Source organism: Somniosus microcephalus, chromosome 4, assembly GCF_052327205.1.
Source record: "Somniosus microcephalus isolate GS21.2 chromosome 4, FLI_Smic_1.0, whole genome shotgun sequence".
Taxonomy (NCBI): domain Eukaryota; kingdom Metazoa; phylum Chordata; class Chondrichthyes; order Squaliformes; family Somniosidae; genus Somniosus; species Somniosus microcephalus.
In genome coordinates, this window is record NC_140990.1 from 340,084,457 (window position 1) to 340,100,252 (window position 15,796).

The window sequence follows — 15,796 nt, forward strand, 5'->3', positions numbered from 1 at the left end:
GGGGGTTTATATATAGAATAACAGATACCCGGGAGAGAGTTAGAGGCTGGAATCTAATCAAGGGGTTCGGGGGGGTTTATATATAGAATAACAGATACCCGGGAGTGAGTTACAGGCTGGATTCAGAGGGGTTCGGGGGGTTTATATATAGAATAATAGATACCCGGGAGTGAGTTACAGGCTGGAATCTAGTCGGTGGGTTCGGGGGGTTTATATATAGAATAACAGATACCCGGGAGTGAGTTACAGGCTGGAATCTAATCGAGGGGTTCGGGGGGTTTATATATAGAATAACAGATACCCGGGAGTGAGTTACAGGCTGGAATCTAATCGAGGGGTTCAGGGGGTTTATACATAGAATAACAGATACCCAGGAGTGAGTTACAGGCTGGAATCTAATCAAGGGGATCAGGGGGTTTATATATAGAATAACAGGTACCCGGGAGTGAGTTACAGGCTGGAATCTAATCGAGGGGTTCGGTGGGTTTATATATAGAATAACAGATACCCGGGAGTGAGTTACAGGCTGGAGTCTAATCGATGGGTTTGGGGGGGTTTATATATAGAATAACAGATACCCAGGAGTGAGTTACAGGCTGGAATCTAATCGAGGGGTTTGGGGGGTCTATATATAGAATAACAGATACCCGGGAGTGAGCTACAGGCTGGAATCTAATCGAGGGGTTCGGGGGCTTTATATATAGAATAACAGATACCCGGGAGTGAGTTACAGACTGGAATCTAATCGAGGGGTTCGGGGGGTGTATATATAGAATAACAGATACCCGGGAGTGAGTTACAGGCTGGAATCTAATCGAGGGGTTCGGGGGTTTATATATAGAATAACAGATACCCGGGAGTGAGTTACAGGCTGGAATCTAATTGAGCGGTTCGGGAGGGTTTTTATATAGAATTACAGATACCCGGGAGTGAGTTACAGGCTGGATTCTAATCGAGCGGTTCGGGAGGGTTTATATATAGAATAACAGATACCCGGGAGTGAGTTACAGGCTGGAATCTAATCGAGCGGCTCGGGAGGGTTTATATATAGAATAACAGATACCCGGGAGTGAGTTACAGGCTGGAATCTAATCGAGGGGTTCAGGGGGGTTTATATATAGAATAACAGATACCCGGGAGTGAGTTACAGGCTGGAATCTAATCGAGGGTTTCAGGGGGGTTTATATACAGAATAACAGATACCCGGGAGTGAGTTACAGGCTGGAATCTAATCGAGGGGTTCGGGGGGTTTATGTATAGAATAACAGATACCCGGGAGTGAGTTACAGACTGGAATCTAATCGAGGGGTTCGGGGGGGTTTATATATAGAATAACAGATACCCGGGAGTGAGTTACAGGCTGGAATCTAATCGAGGCGTTCGGGGGTTTATATATAGAATAACAGATACCCGGGAGTGAGTTACAGGCTGGAATCTAATTGAGCGGTTCGGGAGGGTTTTTATATAGAATAACAGATACCCGGGAGTGAGTTACAGGCTGGAATCTAATCGAGCGGTTCGGGAGGGTTTATATATAGAATAACAGATACCCGGGAGTGAGTTACAGGCTGGAATCTAATCGAGGGGTTCGGGGGGTTTATATATAGAATAACAGATACCCGGGAGTGAGTTACAGGCTGGAGTCTAATCGAGGGGTTTGGGGGGGTTTATATATAGAATAACAGATACCCAGGAGTGAGTTACAGGCTGGAATCTAATCAAGGGGTTCAGGGGGGTTTATATATAGAATAACAGATACCCGGGAGTGAGTTACAGGCTGGATTCAGAGGGGTTCGGGGGGTTTATATATAGAATAATAGATACCCGGGAGTGAGTTACAGGCTGGAATCTAGTCGAGGGGTTCGGGGGGTTTATATATAGAATAACAGATACCCGGGAGTGAGTAACAGGGTGGAATCTAATCGAGGGGTTCGGGGGGTTTATATATAGAATAACAGATACCCGGGAGTGAGTTACAGGCTGGAATCTAATCGAGGGGTTCAGGGGGTTTATACATAGAATAACAGATACCCAGGAGTGAGTTACAGGCTGGAATCTAATCAAGGGGATCAGGGGGTTTATATATAGAATAACAGATACCCGGGAGTGAGTTACAGGCTGGAATCTAATCGAGGGGTTCGGGGGCTTTATATATAGAATAACAGATACCCGGGAGTGAGTTACAGGCTGGAATCTAATCGAGGGGTTCAGGGGGGTTTATATATCAAATAACAGATACCCGGGAGTGAGTTACGGGCTGGAATCTAATCGAGGGGTTCGGGGGGTTTATATATAGAATAACAGATACCTGGGAGTGAGTTACAGGCTGGAATCTAATCGAGGGGTTCGGGGGGTTTATATATAGAATAACAGATACCCGGGAGTAAGTTACAGGCTGGATTCAGAGGGGTTCGGGGGGTTTATATATAGAATAATAGATACCCGGGAGTGAGTTACAGGCTGGAATCTAGTCGAGGGGTTCGGGGGGGTTTATATATAGAATAACAGATACCCGGGAGTGAGTTACAGGCTGGAATCTAATCGAGGGGTTCGGGGGCTTTATATATAGAATAACAGATACCCGGGAGTGAGTTACAGGCTGGAATCTAATCGAGGGGTTCAGGGGGTTTATACATAGAATAACAGATACCCAGGAGTGAGTTACAGGCTGGAATCTAATCAAGGGGATCAGGGGGTATTTATATAGAATAACAGATACCCGGGAGTGAGTTACAGGCTGGAATCTAATCGAGGGGTTCGGGGGGTTTATATATAGAATAACAGATACCCGGGAGTGAGTTACAGGCTGGAATCTAATCGAGGGGTTCAGGGGGTTTATACATAGAATAGCAGATACCCAGGAGTGAGTTACAGGCTGGAATCTAATCAAGGGGATCAGGGGGTTTATATATAGAATAACAGATACCCGGGAGTGAGTTACAGGCTGGAATCTAATCAAGGGGTTCGGGGGGTTTATATATAGAATAACAGATACCCGGGAGTGAGTTACAGGCTGGAGTCTAATTGAGGGGTTTGGGGGGGTTTATATATAGAATAACAGATACCCAGGAGTGAGTTACAGGCTGGAATCTAATCGAGGGGTTCGGGGGGTTTATATATAAAATAACAGATACCCAGGAGTGAGTTACAGGCTGGAATCTAATCGAGGGGTTCGGGGGGTTTATATATGGAATAACAGATACCCGGGAGTGAGTTACAGGCTGGAATCTAATCGAGGGGTTCGGGGGGTTTATATATAGAATAACAGGTACCCGGGAGTGAGTTACAGGCTGGAATCTAATCGAGGGGTTCGGTGTGTTTATATATAGAATAACAGATACCCAGGAGTGAGTTACAGGCTGGAATCTAATCGAGGGGTTCGGGGGGGTTTATATATAAAATAACAGATACCCGGGAGTGAGTTACAGGCTGGAATCTAATCGAGGGGTTTGGGGGGTTTATATATAGAATAACAGATACCCGGGAGTGAGCTACAGGCTGGAATCTAATCGAGGGGTTCGGGGGCTTTATATATAGAATAACAGATACCCGGGAGTGAGTTACAGACTGGAATCTAATCGAGGGGTTCGGGGGGTGTATATATAGAATAACAGATACCCGGGAGTGAGTTACAGGCTGGAATCTAATCGAGGGGTTCGGGGGTTTATATATAGAATAACAGATACCCGGGAGTGAGTTACAGGCTGGAATCTAATCGAGGGGTTCGGGAGGGTTTTTATATAGAATAACAGATACCCGGGAGTGAGTTACAGGCTGGAATCTAATCGAGCGGTTCGGGAGGGTTTATATATAGAATAACAGATACCCGGGAGTGAGTTACAGGCTGGAATCTAATCGAGCGGCTCGGGAGGGTTTATATATAGAATAACAGATACCCGGGAGTGAGTTACAGGCTGGAATCTAATCGAGGGGTTCAGGGGCGTTTATATATAGAATAACAGATACCCGGGAGTGAGTTACAGGCTGGAATCTAATCGAGGGTTTCAGGGGGGTTTATATATAGAATAACAGATACCCGGGAGTGAGTTACAGGCTGGAATCTAATCGAGGGGTTCGGGGGGTTTATATATAGAATAACAGATACCCGGGAGTGAGCTACAGACTAGAATCTAATCGAGGGGTTCGGCGGGGTTTATATATAGAATAACAGATACCCGGGAGTGAGTTACAGGCTGGAATCTAATCGAGGCGTTCGGGGGTTTATATATAGAATAACAGATACCCGGGAGTGAGTTACAGGCTGGAATCTAATTGAGCGGTTCGGGAGGGTTTTTATATAGAATAACAGATACCCGGGAGTGAGTTACAGGCTGGAATCTAATCGAGCGGTTCGGGAGGGTTTATATATAGAATAACAGATACCCGGGAGTGAGTTACCGGCTGGAATCTAATCGAGGGGTTTGGGGGGTTTATATATTGAATAACAGATACCCGGGAGTGAGTTACAGGCTGGAATCTAATCGAGCGGTTCGGTAGGGTTTATATATAGAATAACAGATACCCAGGAGTGAGTTTTGTTTGGTTGATGACTCACTCTGTTTGGTGTACTCTCTCTTTTATTGGGCTGCTGATTCTCTTTTTGATCCGGTTTTCCTCTGGTACTCTGGGTTCTGTGTGACTGAATGAGGTCAGCTCGCTCTGAGTCAATGGTTTTATTTCCCTTTTTAAAGATGAAAGAAGGTTTTGTTAAAAATAATTGCGTTATGAGCCACACAACATTTCATTTTATATTAAACAGTTGAAAGGTATTGATGTTGCCTCCCCCAATCTCTGAAAAACCCAGGTCCAATGTTTGATCTGTGTTACATAGAAACATAGAAGGTCGGAGCAGGAGTAGGCCATTCGGCCCCTCGAGCCTGCTCTGCCATTCAATGAGATCATGGCGGATCATCCAAATTCAGTACCTTGTTCCTGCCTTCTCCCCATATCCATTGATCCCTTTAGCCATAAGAAATAGATCTAAATCCTTCTTGAATATATTTAATGAATTGGCCTCAACTGCCTTTTGTGGTAGAGAATTCCACAGGTTCACCACTCTCTGGGTGAAGAAATTCCTCCTCATCTCTGTCCTAAATGGCTTACCCCTTATCCTTAGACTGTGACCCCTGGTTCTGGACTCCCCGCCATCGGGAACATCCTTCCTGTATCTAGTCTGTCTAGAATTAGAATAGTCCTGTTAGAATTTTATAAGTTTCAATGAGATCCCTTCTCATTCTTCTAAACTCCAGCAAATATAAGCCCAATCGACCCAATCTCTCTTCATACGTCATTCCTGCCATCCCAGGTATCAGTCTGGAGAATCTTCGCTGCACTCCCTCCATGGCAAGAACATCCTTCCTCAGATAAGGCGACCAAAACTGCACACAATACTCAAGGTGTGGTCTCACCAAGGCCCTGTACAACTGCAGCAAGACATCCTTGCTCCTGTACTCGAACCCTCTCGCTATGAAGGCCAACATACCATTTGCCTTCTTAACCGCCTGCTGCACCTGCATGCTTACCTTTAGCGACTGGTGCACAAGGACACCCAGGTCTCATTGCACTTCCCCTTCTCCCAATCTATTGCCGTTCAGATAATAATCTGCCTTCCTGTTTTTGCCACCAAAGTGGATAACCTCGCATTTATCCACATTATACTGCATCTGCCATGCATCTGCCCAATCACCCATCCTGTCCAAATCATACTGGAGTTTCTCGGCATCCTGCTCACAGCACACACACCCACCCAGCTTTGTGTCGTCTGCAAACTTGGAGATAATACATCTAGTTCCCTCGTCTAGATCATTAATGTATACTGTGAATAGCTGGGGTCCTAGCACCGATCCCTGCGGTACCCCACTAGTCACTGCCTGCCACTCGGAAAAAGACCCGTTTATTCCAACTCTTTGCTTCCTGTCTGCCAGCCAGTTCTCCATGCAAGTCAGTACCTTACCCCCATCCCATGTGCTTTAACTTTGCACGCTAATCTCTTATGCAGGACCTTATCGAAAGCCTTCTGAAAGTGCAAATACACCACATCCACTGGTTTTCCCTTATCTATTCTACCAGTTACACCCTCAAAAAATTCCAGTAGATTATTCAAGCACAAATTACCTTTTGTAAATCTATGTTGACTTTGTCCGATCCTGTCACTGTTTTCCAAGTGCTCTGCTATTACATCTTTTATAATGGACTCTAGCATTTTCCCCACTACCGATGTCAGGCTTACCGGTCTATAATACCCCATTTTCTCTCTGCCACCTTTTTTAAATAGTGGGGTAACATTAGCTACCCTCCAATCCATGGGAACTGTGCCACAGTCTATAGAATTTTGGAAGATGACCAGCAATACATCTACTATTTCTAGGGCAACTTCCTTAAGTGTTGATTTAATTGGTCTCACCTAGTACAGCATTAAGAGGGTCACAATTCACCTCATTCATGTGAGCCACGGCTCAGTTGTTAGCACCCTCACTTCTGGGTCAGAAGGTTGTGGGTTCAAGTCCCACTCCAGGGATTTGAGAAACAAAAAATGTCTAGGTTCACAATCCAGTGCAGTACTGAAGGAGTGCCGCACTGTCAGAGGGTCAGTACTGAGGGAGCGCTGCACTGTCGGAGGGTCAGTACTGAGGGAGTGCTGCACTGTCGGAGGGGCAGTACTGAGGGAGTGCTGCACTGTCGGAGGGGCAGTACTGAGGGAGTGCTGCACTGTCGGAGGGTCAGTACTGAGGGAGTGCGGCACTGTCGGAGGGTCAGTACTGAGGGAGCGCCGCACTGTCGGAGGGTCAGTACTGAGGGAGCGCTGCACTGTCGGAGGGGCAGTACTGAGGGAGCGCTGCACTGTCGGAGGGGCAGTACTGAGGGAGTGCTGCACTGTCGGAGGGTCAGTACTGAGGGAGCGCTGCACTGTCGGAGGGGCAGTACTGAGGGAGTGCTGCACTGTCGGAGGGTCAGTACTGAGGGAGTGCTGCACTGTCGGAGGGTCAGTACTGAGGGAGCGCTGCACTGTCGGAGGGGCAGTATTGAGGGAGTGGTGCACTGTCGGCGGGGCAGTACTGAGGGAGTGCTGCACTGTCGGAGGGGCAGTACTGAGGGAGTGCTGCACTGTCGGAGGGTCAGTACTGAGGGAGTGCCACACTGTCAGAGGGGCAGTACTGAGGGAGTGCTGCACAGTCGGAGGGTCCGTACTGAAGGAGTGCTGCACTGTCGGAGGGGCAGTACTGAGGGAGTGCTGCACTGTCGGAGGGTCAGTACTGAGGGAGTGCCGCACTGTCAGAGGGGCAGTACTGAGGGAGTGCTGCACTGTCAGAGGGGCAGTACTGAGGGAGTGCCGCACTGTCGGAGGGGCAGTACTGAGGGAGTGCTGCACTGTCGGAGGGGCAGTACTGAGGGAGTGCTGCACTGTCAGAGGGTCAGTACTGAGGGAGCGCTGCACTGTCAGAGGGGCAATACGGAGGGAGCGCTGCACTGTCGGAGGGGCAGTACTGAGGGAGTGCTGCACTGTCAGAGGGTCAGTACTCAGGGAGTGCTGCACTGTCGGAGGGGCAGTACTGAGGGAGTGCTGCACTGTCAGAGGGGCAGTACTGAGGGAGTGCTGCACTGTCAGAGGGTCAGTACTCAGGGAGTGCTGCACTGTCAGAGGGGCAGTACTGAGGGAGTGCCGCACTGTCGGAGGGGCAGTACTGAGGGAGTGCTGCACTGTCAGAGGGTCAGTACTCAGGGAGTGCTGCACTGTCAGAGGGGCAGTACTGAGGGAGTGCCGCACTGTCGGAGGGGCAGTACTGAGGGAGTGCTGCACTGTCAGAGGGGCAGTACTGAGGGAGTGCTGCACTGTCAGAGGGTCAGTACTCAGGGAGTGCTGCACTGTCAGAGGGGCAGTACTGAGGGAGTGCCGCACTGTCGGAGGGGCAGTACTGAGGGAGTGCTGCACTGTCAGAGGGTCAGTACTCAGGGAGTGCTGCACTGTCAGAGGGGCAGTACTGAGGGAGTGCCGCACTGTCGGAGGGGCAGTACTGAGGGAGTGCTGCACTGTCGGAGAGGCAGTACTGAGGGAGCGCTGCACTGTCGGAGGGGCAGTACTGAGGGAGTGCTGCACTGTCGGAGGGGCAGTATTGAGGGAGTGGTGCACTGTCGGAAGGGCAGTACTGAGGGAGTGTTGCACTGTCGGAGGGGCAGTACTGAGGGAGTGTTGCACTGTCGGAAGGGCAGTACTGAGGGAGTGCTGCACTGTCGGAGGGGCAGTACTGAGGGAGTGCTGCACTGTCGGAGGAGCAGCACTGAGGAAGTGCTGCACTGTCGGAGGGGCAGTACTGAGGGAGTGCTGCACTGTCGGAGGGTCAGTACTGAGGGAGCGCTGCACTGTCGGAGGGGCAGTACTGAGGGAGTGCTGCACTGTCGGAGGGTCAGTACTGAGGGAGTGCTGCACTGTCGGAGGGTCAGTACTGAGGGAGCGCTGCACTGTCGGAGGGGCAGTACTGAGGGAGTGCCGCACTGTCGGAGGGGCAGTATTGAGGGAGTGGTGCACTGTCGGCGGGGCAGTACTGAGGGAGTGCTGCACTGTCGGAGGGGCAGTACTGAGGGAGTGCTGCACTGTCGGAGGGTCAGTACTGAGGGAGTGCCACACTGTCAGAGGGGCAGTACTGAGGAAGTGCTGCACAGTCGGAGGGTCCGTACTGAAGGAGTGCTGCACTGTCGGAGGGGCAGTACTGAGGGAGTGCTGCACTGTCGGAGGGTCAGTACTGAGGGAGTGCCGCACTGTCAGAGGGGCAGTACTGAGGGAGTGCTGCACTGTCAGAGGGGCAGTACTGAGGGAGTGCCGCACTGTCGGAGGGGCAGTACTGAGGGAGTGCTGCACTGTCGGAGGGGCAGTACTGAGGGAGTGCTGCACTGTCAGAGGGTCAGTACTGAGGGAGCGCTGCACTGTCAGAGGGGCAATACTGAGGGAGCGCTGCACTGTCGGAGGGGCAGTACTGAGGGAGTGCTGCACTGTCAGAGGGTCAGTACTCAGGGAGTGCTGCACTGTCGGAGGGGCAGTACTGAGGGAGTGCTGCACTGTCAGAGGGGCAGTACTGAGGGAGTGCTGCACTGTCAGAGGGTCAGTACTCAGGGAGTGCTGCACTGTCAGAGGGGCAGTACTGAGGGAGTGCCGCACTGTCGGAGGGGCAGTACTGAGGGAGTACTGCACTGTCAGATGGTCAGTACTCAGGGAGTGCTGCACTGTCAGAGGGGCAGTACTGAGGGAGTGCCGCACTGTCGGAGGGGCAGTACTGAGGGAGTGCTGCACTGTCGGAGGGGCAGTACTGAGGGAGTGCTGCACTGTCGGAGGGGCAGTATTGAGGGAGTGGTGCACTGTCGGAAGGGCAGTACTGAGGGAGTGTTGCACTGTCGGAGGGGCAGTACTGAGGGAGTGTTGCACTGTCGGAAGGGCAGTACTGAGGGAGTGCTGCACTGTCGGAGGGGCAGTACTGAGGGAGTGCTGCACTGTCGGAGGAGCAGCACTGAGGAAGTGCTGCACTGTCGGAGGGTCAGCACTGAGGGAGTGCTGCACTGTCAGATGGTCAGTACTGAGGGAGCGCTGCACTGTCGGAGGGGCAATACTGAGGGAGCGCTGCACTGTCGGAGGGGCAGTACTGAGGGAGCGCTGCACTGTCGGAGCTGCAGTACTGAGGGAGAGCTGCACTGTTGGAGAGGCAGTACTGAGGGAGCGCTGCACTGTCGGAGGTGCCATCTTTCGGATGAGACATTAAACCGAGACCCCGTCTGCTCTCTCAGGTGGCTGTAAAAGATCGCACGGCACAATAATGAAGAAGAGCAGGGGTGTTACCCCTGGTGTCCTGTGCCAAAATTTATCCCTCAATCAACATCACTAAAACAGATTATCTGGTCATTATCACATTGCTGTTTGTGGGAGCTTGCTGTGCAGAAATTGGCTGCCACATTTCCTACATTACAACAGTGACTCCACTTCAAAAGTACTTCATTGGCTGTAAAGCACAACATAAATGCAAGTCTTTCTTTTTTTTCTTTTCTCAGCGCCCTCGGTTTGTGAAGGGGAAAACGAGGCAGGATCCCCACTCCTGATCACTGGATAGTGAATCCTGGTGGCTTGTGTGCACATTGGCTGAGCACAAGATTCAGCTTAACCGTGCGGTACCACGTAACTGAATAAGCTGCCGGTACTGATTGTCTAGCACGACACAGGAAGACTGGACATTTCAGTGAGGGACCTGTGGAACTGTAACCCAGTGAGACTCAGTGTCTGTGGAACTGTACCCCAGTGAGAGTCAGTGTCTGTGGAACTGTACCCCAGTGAGAGTCAGTGTCTGTGGAACTGTACCCCAGTGAGAGTCACTGTCTGTGGAACTGTACCCCAGTGAGAGTCAGTGTCTGTGGAACTGTACCCCAGTGAGAGTCACTGTCTGTGGAACTGCACCGCAGTGAGAGTCAGTGTCTGTGGAACTGTACCCCAGTGAGAGTCAGTGTCTGTGGAACTGTACCCCAGTGAGAGTCAGTGTCTGTGGAACTGTACCCCAGTGAGAGTCAGTGTCTGTGGAACTGTACCCAGTGAGAGTCAGTGTCTGTGGAACTGTACCCCAGTGAGAGTCAGTGTCTGTGGAACTGTACCCCAGTGAGAGTCAGTGTCTGTGGAACTGTACCCCAGTGAGAGTCAGTGTCTGTGGAACTGTACCCCAGTGAGAGTCAGTGTCTGTGGAACTGTACCCCAGTGAGAGTCAGTGTCTGTGGAACTGTACCCCAGTGAGAGTCAGTGTCTGTGGAACTATACACCAGTGAGAGTCAGTGTCTGTGGAACTGTACCCCAGTGAGAGTCAGTGCCTGTGGAACTGTACCCCAGTGAGAGTCAGTGTCTGTGGAACTGTACCCCAGTGAGAGTCAGTGTCTGTGGAACTGTACCCCAGTGAGAGTCAGTGTCTGTGGAACTGTACCCCAGTGAGAGTCAGTGTCTGTGGAACTGTACCCCAGTGAGAGTCAGTGTCTGTGGAACTGTACCCCAGTGAGAGTCAGTGTCTGTGGAACTGTACCCCAGTGAGAGTCACTGCCTGTGGAACTGTACCCCAGTGAGAGTCAGTGTCTGTGGAACTGTACCCCAGTGAGAGTCAGTGTCTGTGGAACTGTACCCCAGTGAGAGTCAGTGCCTGTGGAACTGCACCCCAGTGAGAGTCAGTGTCTGTGGAACTGTACCCCAGTGAGAGTCAGTGTCTGTGGAACTGTACCCCAGTGAGAGTCAGTGTCTGTGGAACTGTACCCCAGCACGGTGGCATAGTGGTTAGCACTGTTGCCTCACAGCGCCAGGGACCCGGGTTCAAATCCGGCCTCGGGCGACTGTCTGTGTGGAGTTTGCACATTCTCCCCGTGTTTGCGTGGGTTTACTCCGGGTGCTCCGGTTTCCTCCCACAGTCCAAAGATGTGCGGGTTAGGTTGATTGGCTATGATAAATTGACCCTTAGTGTTAGGGGGATTAAATACGTGGGGTTACGGGGATAGGGTGGGATATGTGTCGGTGCAGGCTCGATGGGCCGAAATGGCCTCTATCTGCACTGTGTGGTTTCTGTGATTCTGTGATTCTGAGACTCAGTGTCTGTGGAACTGTACCCCAGTGAGAGTCAGTGTCTGTGGAACTGTACCCCAGTGAGAGTCAGTGTCTGTGGAACTGTACCCCAGTGAGAGTCAGTGTCTGTGGAACTGTACCCCAGTGAGAGTCAGTGTCTGTGGAACTATACCCCAGTGAGAGTCAGTGTCTGTGGAACTGTACCGCAGTGAGAGTCAGTGTCTGTGGAACTGTACCCCAGTGAGAGTCAGTGTCTGTGGAACTGTATCCCAGTGAGAGTCAGTGTCTGTGGAACTGTACCCCAGTGAGAGTCAGTGTCTGTGGAACTGTATCCCAGTGAGAGTCAGTGTCTGTGGAACTGTACCCCAGTGAGACTCAGTGTCTGTGGAACTGTACCCCAGTGAGAGTCAGTGTCTGTGGAACTGTATCCCAGTGAGAGTCAGTGTCTGTGGAACTGTACCCCAGTGAGAGTCAGTGTCTGTGGAACTGTATCCCAGTGAGAGTCAGTGTCTGTGGAACTGTATCCCAGTGAGAGTCAGTGTCTGTGGAACTGTACCCAGTGAGAGTCAGTGTCTGTGGAACTGTATCCCAGTGAGAGTCAGTGTCTGTGGAACTGTATCCCAGTGAGAGTCAGCGTCTGTGGAACTGTACCCAGTGAGAGTCAGTGTCTGTGGAACTGTACCCCAGTGAGAGTCAGTGTCTGTGGAACTGTATCCCAGTGAGAGTCAGTGTCTGTGGAACTGTACCCCAGTGAGAGTCAGTGTCTGTGGAACTGTACCCCAGTGAGAGTCAGTGTCTGTGGAACTGTACCCCAGTGAGAGTCAGTGTGTGTGGAACTGTACCCCAGTGAGAGTCAGTGTCTGTGGAACTGTACCCCAGTGAGAGTCAGTGTCTGTGGAACTGTACCGCAGTGAGAGTCAGTGTCTGTGGAACTGTACCCCAGTGAGAGTCAGTGTCTGTGGAACTGTATCCCAGTGAGAGTCAGTGTCTGTGGAACTGTACCCCAGTGAGAGTCAGTGTCTGTGGAACTGTACCCCAGTGAGAGTCAGTGTCTGTGGAACTGTACCCCAGTGAGAGTCAGTGTCTGTGGAACTGTATCCCAGTGAGAGTCAGTGTCTGGGGAACTGTACCCCAGTGAGAGTCAGTGTCTGTGGAACTGTACCCCAGTGAGAGTCAGTGTCTGTGGAATTGTACCCCAGTGAGAGTCAGTGTGTGTGCAACTGTACCCCAGTGAAAGTCAGTGTCTGTGGAACTGTACCCCAGTGAGAGTCAGTGTCTGTGGAACTGTACCCCAGTGAGAGTCAGTGTCTGTGGAACTGTACCCCAGTGAGAGTCAGTGCCTGTGGAACTGTACCCCAGTGAGAGTCAGTGTCTGTGGAACTGTACCCCAGTGAGGGTCAGTGTCTGTGGAACTGTACCCCAGTGAGAGTCAGTGTCTGTGGAACTGTACCCCAGTGAGAGTCGGTGTCTGTGGAACTGTACCCCAGTGAGGGTCAGTGTCTGTGGAACTGTACCCCAGTGAGTGTCAGTGTCTGTGGAACTGTGCCCCAGTGAGAGTCAGTGTCTGTGGAACTGTACCCCAGTGAGAGTCAGTGTCTGTGGAACTGTACCCCAGTGAGAGTCAGTGTCTGTGGAACTGTACCCCAGTGAGAGTCAGTGCCTGTGGAACTGTACCCCAGTGAGAGTCAGTGTCTGTGGAACTGTACCCCAGTCAGAGTCAGTGTCTGTGGAACTGTACCCCAGTGAGAGTCAGTGTCTGTGGAACTGTACCCCAGTGAGAGTCAGTGCCTGTGGAACTGTACCCCAGTGAGAGTCAGTGTCTGTGGAACTGTACCCCAGTGAGAGTCAGTGTCTGTGGAACTGTACCCCAGTGAGAGTCAGTGTCTGTGGAACTGTACCCCAGTGAGAGTCATTGTCTGTGGAACTGTACCCCAGTGAGAGTCAGTGTCTGTGGAACTGTACCCCAGTGAGAGTCCGTGTCTGTGGAACTGTACCCCAGTGAGAGTCACTGCCTGTGGAACTGTACCCCAGTGAGAGTCAGTGTCTGTGGAACTGTACCCCAGTGAGAGTCAGTGTCTGTGGAACTGTACCCCAGTGAGAGTCAGTGCCTGTGGAACTGTACCCCAGTGAGAGTCAGTGTCTGTGGAACTGTACCCCAGTGAGAGTCAGTGTCTGTGGAACTGTACCCCAGTGAGAGTCAGTGTCTGTGGAACTGTACCCCAGTGAGACTCAGTGTCTGTGGAACTGTACCCCAGTGAGAGTCAGTGTCTGTGGAACTGTACCCCAGTGAGAGTCAGTGTCTGTGGAACTGTACCCCAGTGAGAGTCAGTGTCTGTGGAACTGTACCCCAGTGAGAGTCAGTGTCTGTGGAACTGTACCCCAGTGAGAGTCAGTGTCTGTGGAACTGTACCCCAGTGAGAGTCAGTGTCTGTGGAACTGTACCCCAGTGAGAGTCAGTGTCTGTGGAACTGTATCCCAGTGAGAGTCAGTGTCTGTGGAACTGTACCCCAGTGAGAGTCAGTGTCTGTGGAACTGTATCACAGTGAGAGTCAGTGTCTGTGGAACTGTACCCCAGTGAGAGTCAGTGTCTGTGGAACTGTACCCCAGTGAGAGTCAGTGTCTGTGGAACTGTATCCCAGTGAGAGTCAGTGTCTGTGGAACTGTACCCCAGTGAGAGTCAGTGTCTGTGGAACTGTATCCCAGTGAGAGTCAGTGTCTGTGGAACTGTATCCCAGTGAGAGTCAGTGTCTGTGGAACTGTACCCAGTGAGAGTCAGTGTCTGTGGAACTGTATCCCAGTGAGAGTCAGTGTCTGTGGAACTGTATCCCAGTGAGAGTCAGTGTCTGTGGAACTGTACCCAGTGAGAGTCAGTGTCTGTGGAAATGTACCCCAGTGAGAGTCAGTGTCTGTGGAACTGTATCCCAGTGAGAGTCAGTGTCTGTGGAACTGTACCCCAGTGAGAGTCAGCGTCTGTGGAACTGTACCCCAGTGAGAGTCAGTGTCTGTGGAACTGTACCCCAGTGAGAGTCAGTGTCTGTGGAACTGTACCGCAGTGAGAGTCAGTGTCTGTGGAACTGTACCCCAGTGAGAGTCAGTGTCTGTGGAACTGTATCCCAGTGAGAGTCAGTGTCTGTGGAACTGTACCCCAGTGAGAGTCAGGGTCTGTGGAACTGTACCCCAGTGAGAGTCAGTGTCTGTGGAACTGTACCCCAGTGAGAGTCAGTGTCTGTGGAACTGTATCCCAGTGAGAGTCAGTGTCTGTGGAACTGTACCCCAGTGAGAGGCAGTGTCTGTGGAACTGTACCCCAGTGAGAGTCAGTGTCTGTGGAATTGTACCCCATTGAGAGTCAGTGTGTGTGGAACTGTACCCCAGTGAGAGTCAGTGTCTGTGGAACTGTACCCCAGTGAGAGTCAGTGTCTGTGGAACTGTACCCCAGTGAGAGTCAGTGTCTGTGGAACTGTACCCCAGTGAGAGTCAGTGTCTGTGGAACTGTACCCCAGTGAGGGTCAGTGTCTGTGGAACTGTACCCCAGTGAGAGTCAGTGCCTGTGGAACTGTACCCCAGTGAGAGTCAGTGTCTGTGGAACTGTACCCCAGTGAGGGTCAGTGTCTGTGGAACTGTACCCCAGTGAGTGTCAGTGTCTGTGGAACTGTGCCCCAGTGAGAGTCAGTGTCTGTGGAACTGTACCCCAGTGAGAGTCAGTGTCTGTGGAACTGTACCCCAGTGAGAGTCAGTGTCTGTGGAACTGTACCCCAGTGAGAGTCACTGCCTGTGGAACTGTACCCCAGTGAGAGTCAGTGTCTGTGGAACTGTACCCCAGTGAGAGTCAGTGTCTGTGGAACTGTACCCCAGTGAGAGTCAGTGCCTGTGGAACTGCACCCCAGTGAGAGTCAGTGTCTGTGGAACTGTACCCCAGTGAGAGTCAGTGTCTGTGGAACTGTACCCCAGTGAGAGTCAGTGTCTGTGGAACTGTACCCCAGCACGGTGGCATAGTGGTTAGCACTGTTGCCTCACAGCGCCAGGGACCCGGGTTCAAATCCGGCCTCGGGCGACTGTCTGTGTGGAGTTTGCACATTCTCCCCGTGTTTGCGTGGGTTTACTCCGGGTGCTCCGGTTTCCTCCCACAGTCCAAAGATGTGCGGGTTAGGTTGATTGGCTATGATAAATTGACCCTTAGTGTTAGGGGGATTAAATACGTGGGGTTACGGGGATAGGGTGGGATATGTGTC

The 15,796-nt window shown here is 51.5% G+C and overlaps 1 protein-coding gene across 2 annotated transcripts in view; it reads right to left on the minus strand.

Annotated features, from left to right (window-relative positions):
- Positions 1–15,796, minus strand: part of LOC147120728 (uncharacterized) — a 205,978-nt gene that overhangs the window by 140,269 nt on the left and 49,913 nt on the right. For both annotated transcript variants that reach the window (XR_015078228.1, XM_085986957.1), the window contains exon 6: positions 4,556–4,681. Coding sequence is in view for 1 of the 2 variants with exons in the window: in XM_085986957.1 (XP_085843083.1) it covers positions 4,556–4,681 (126 nt within the window). In the remaining variant the exon portion in view is untranslated. The remainder of the gene's footprint in view (positions 1–4,555; positions 4,682–15,796) is intronic.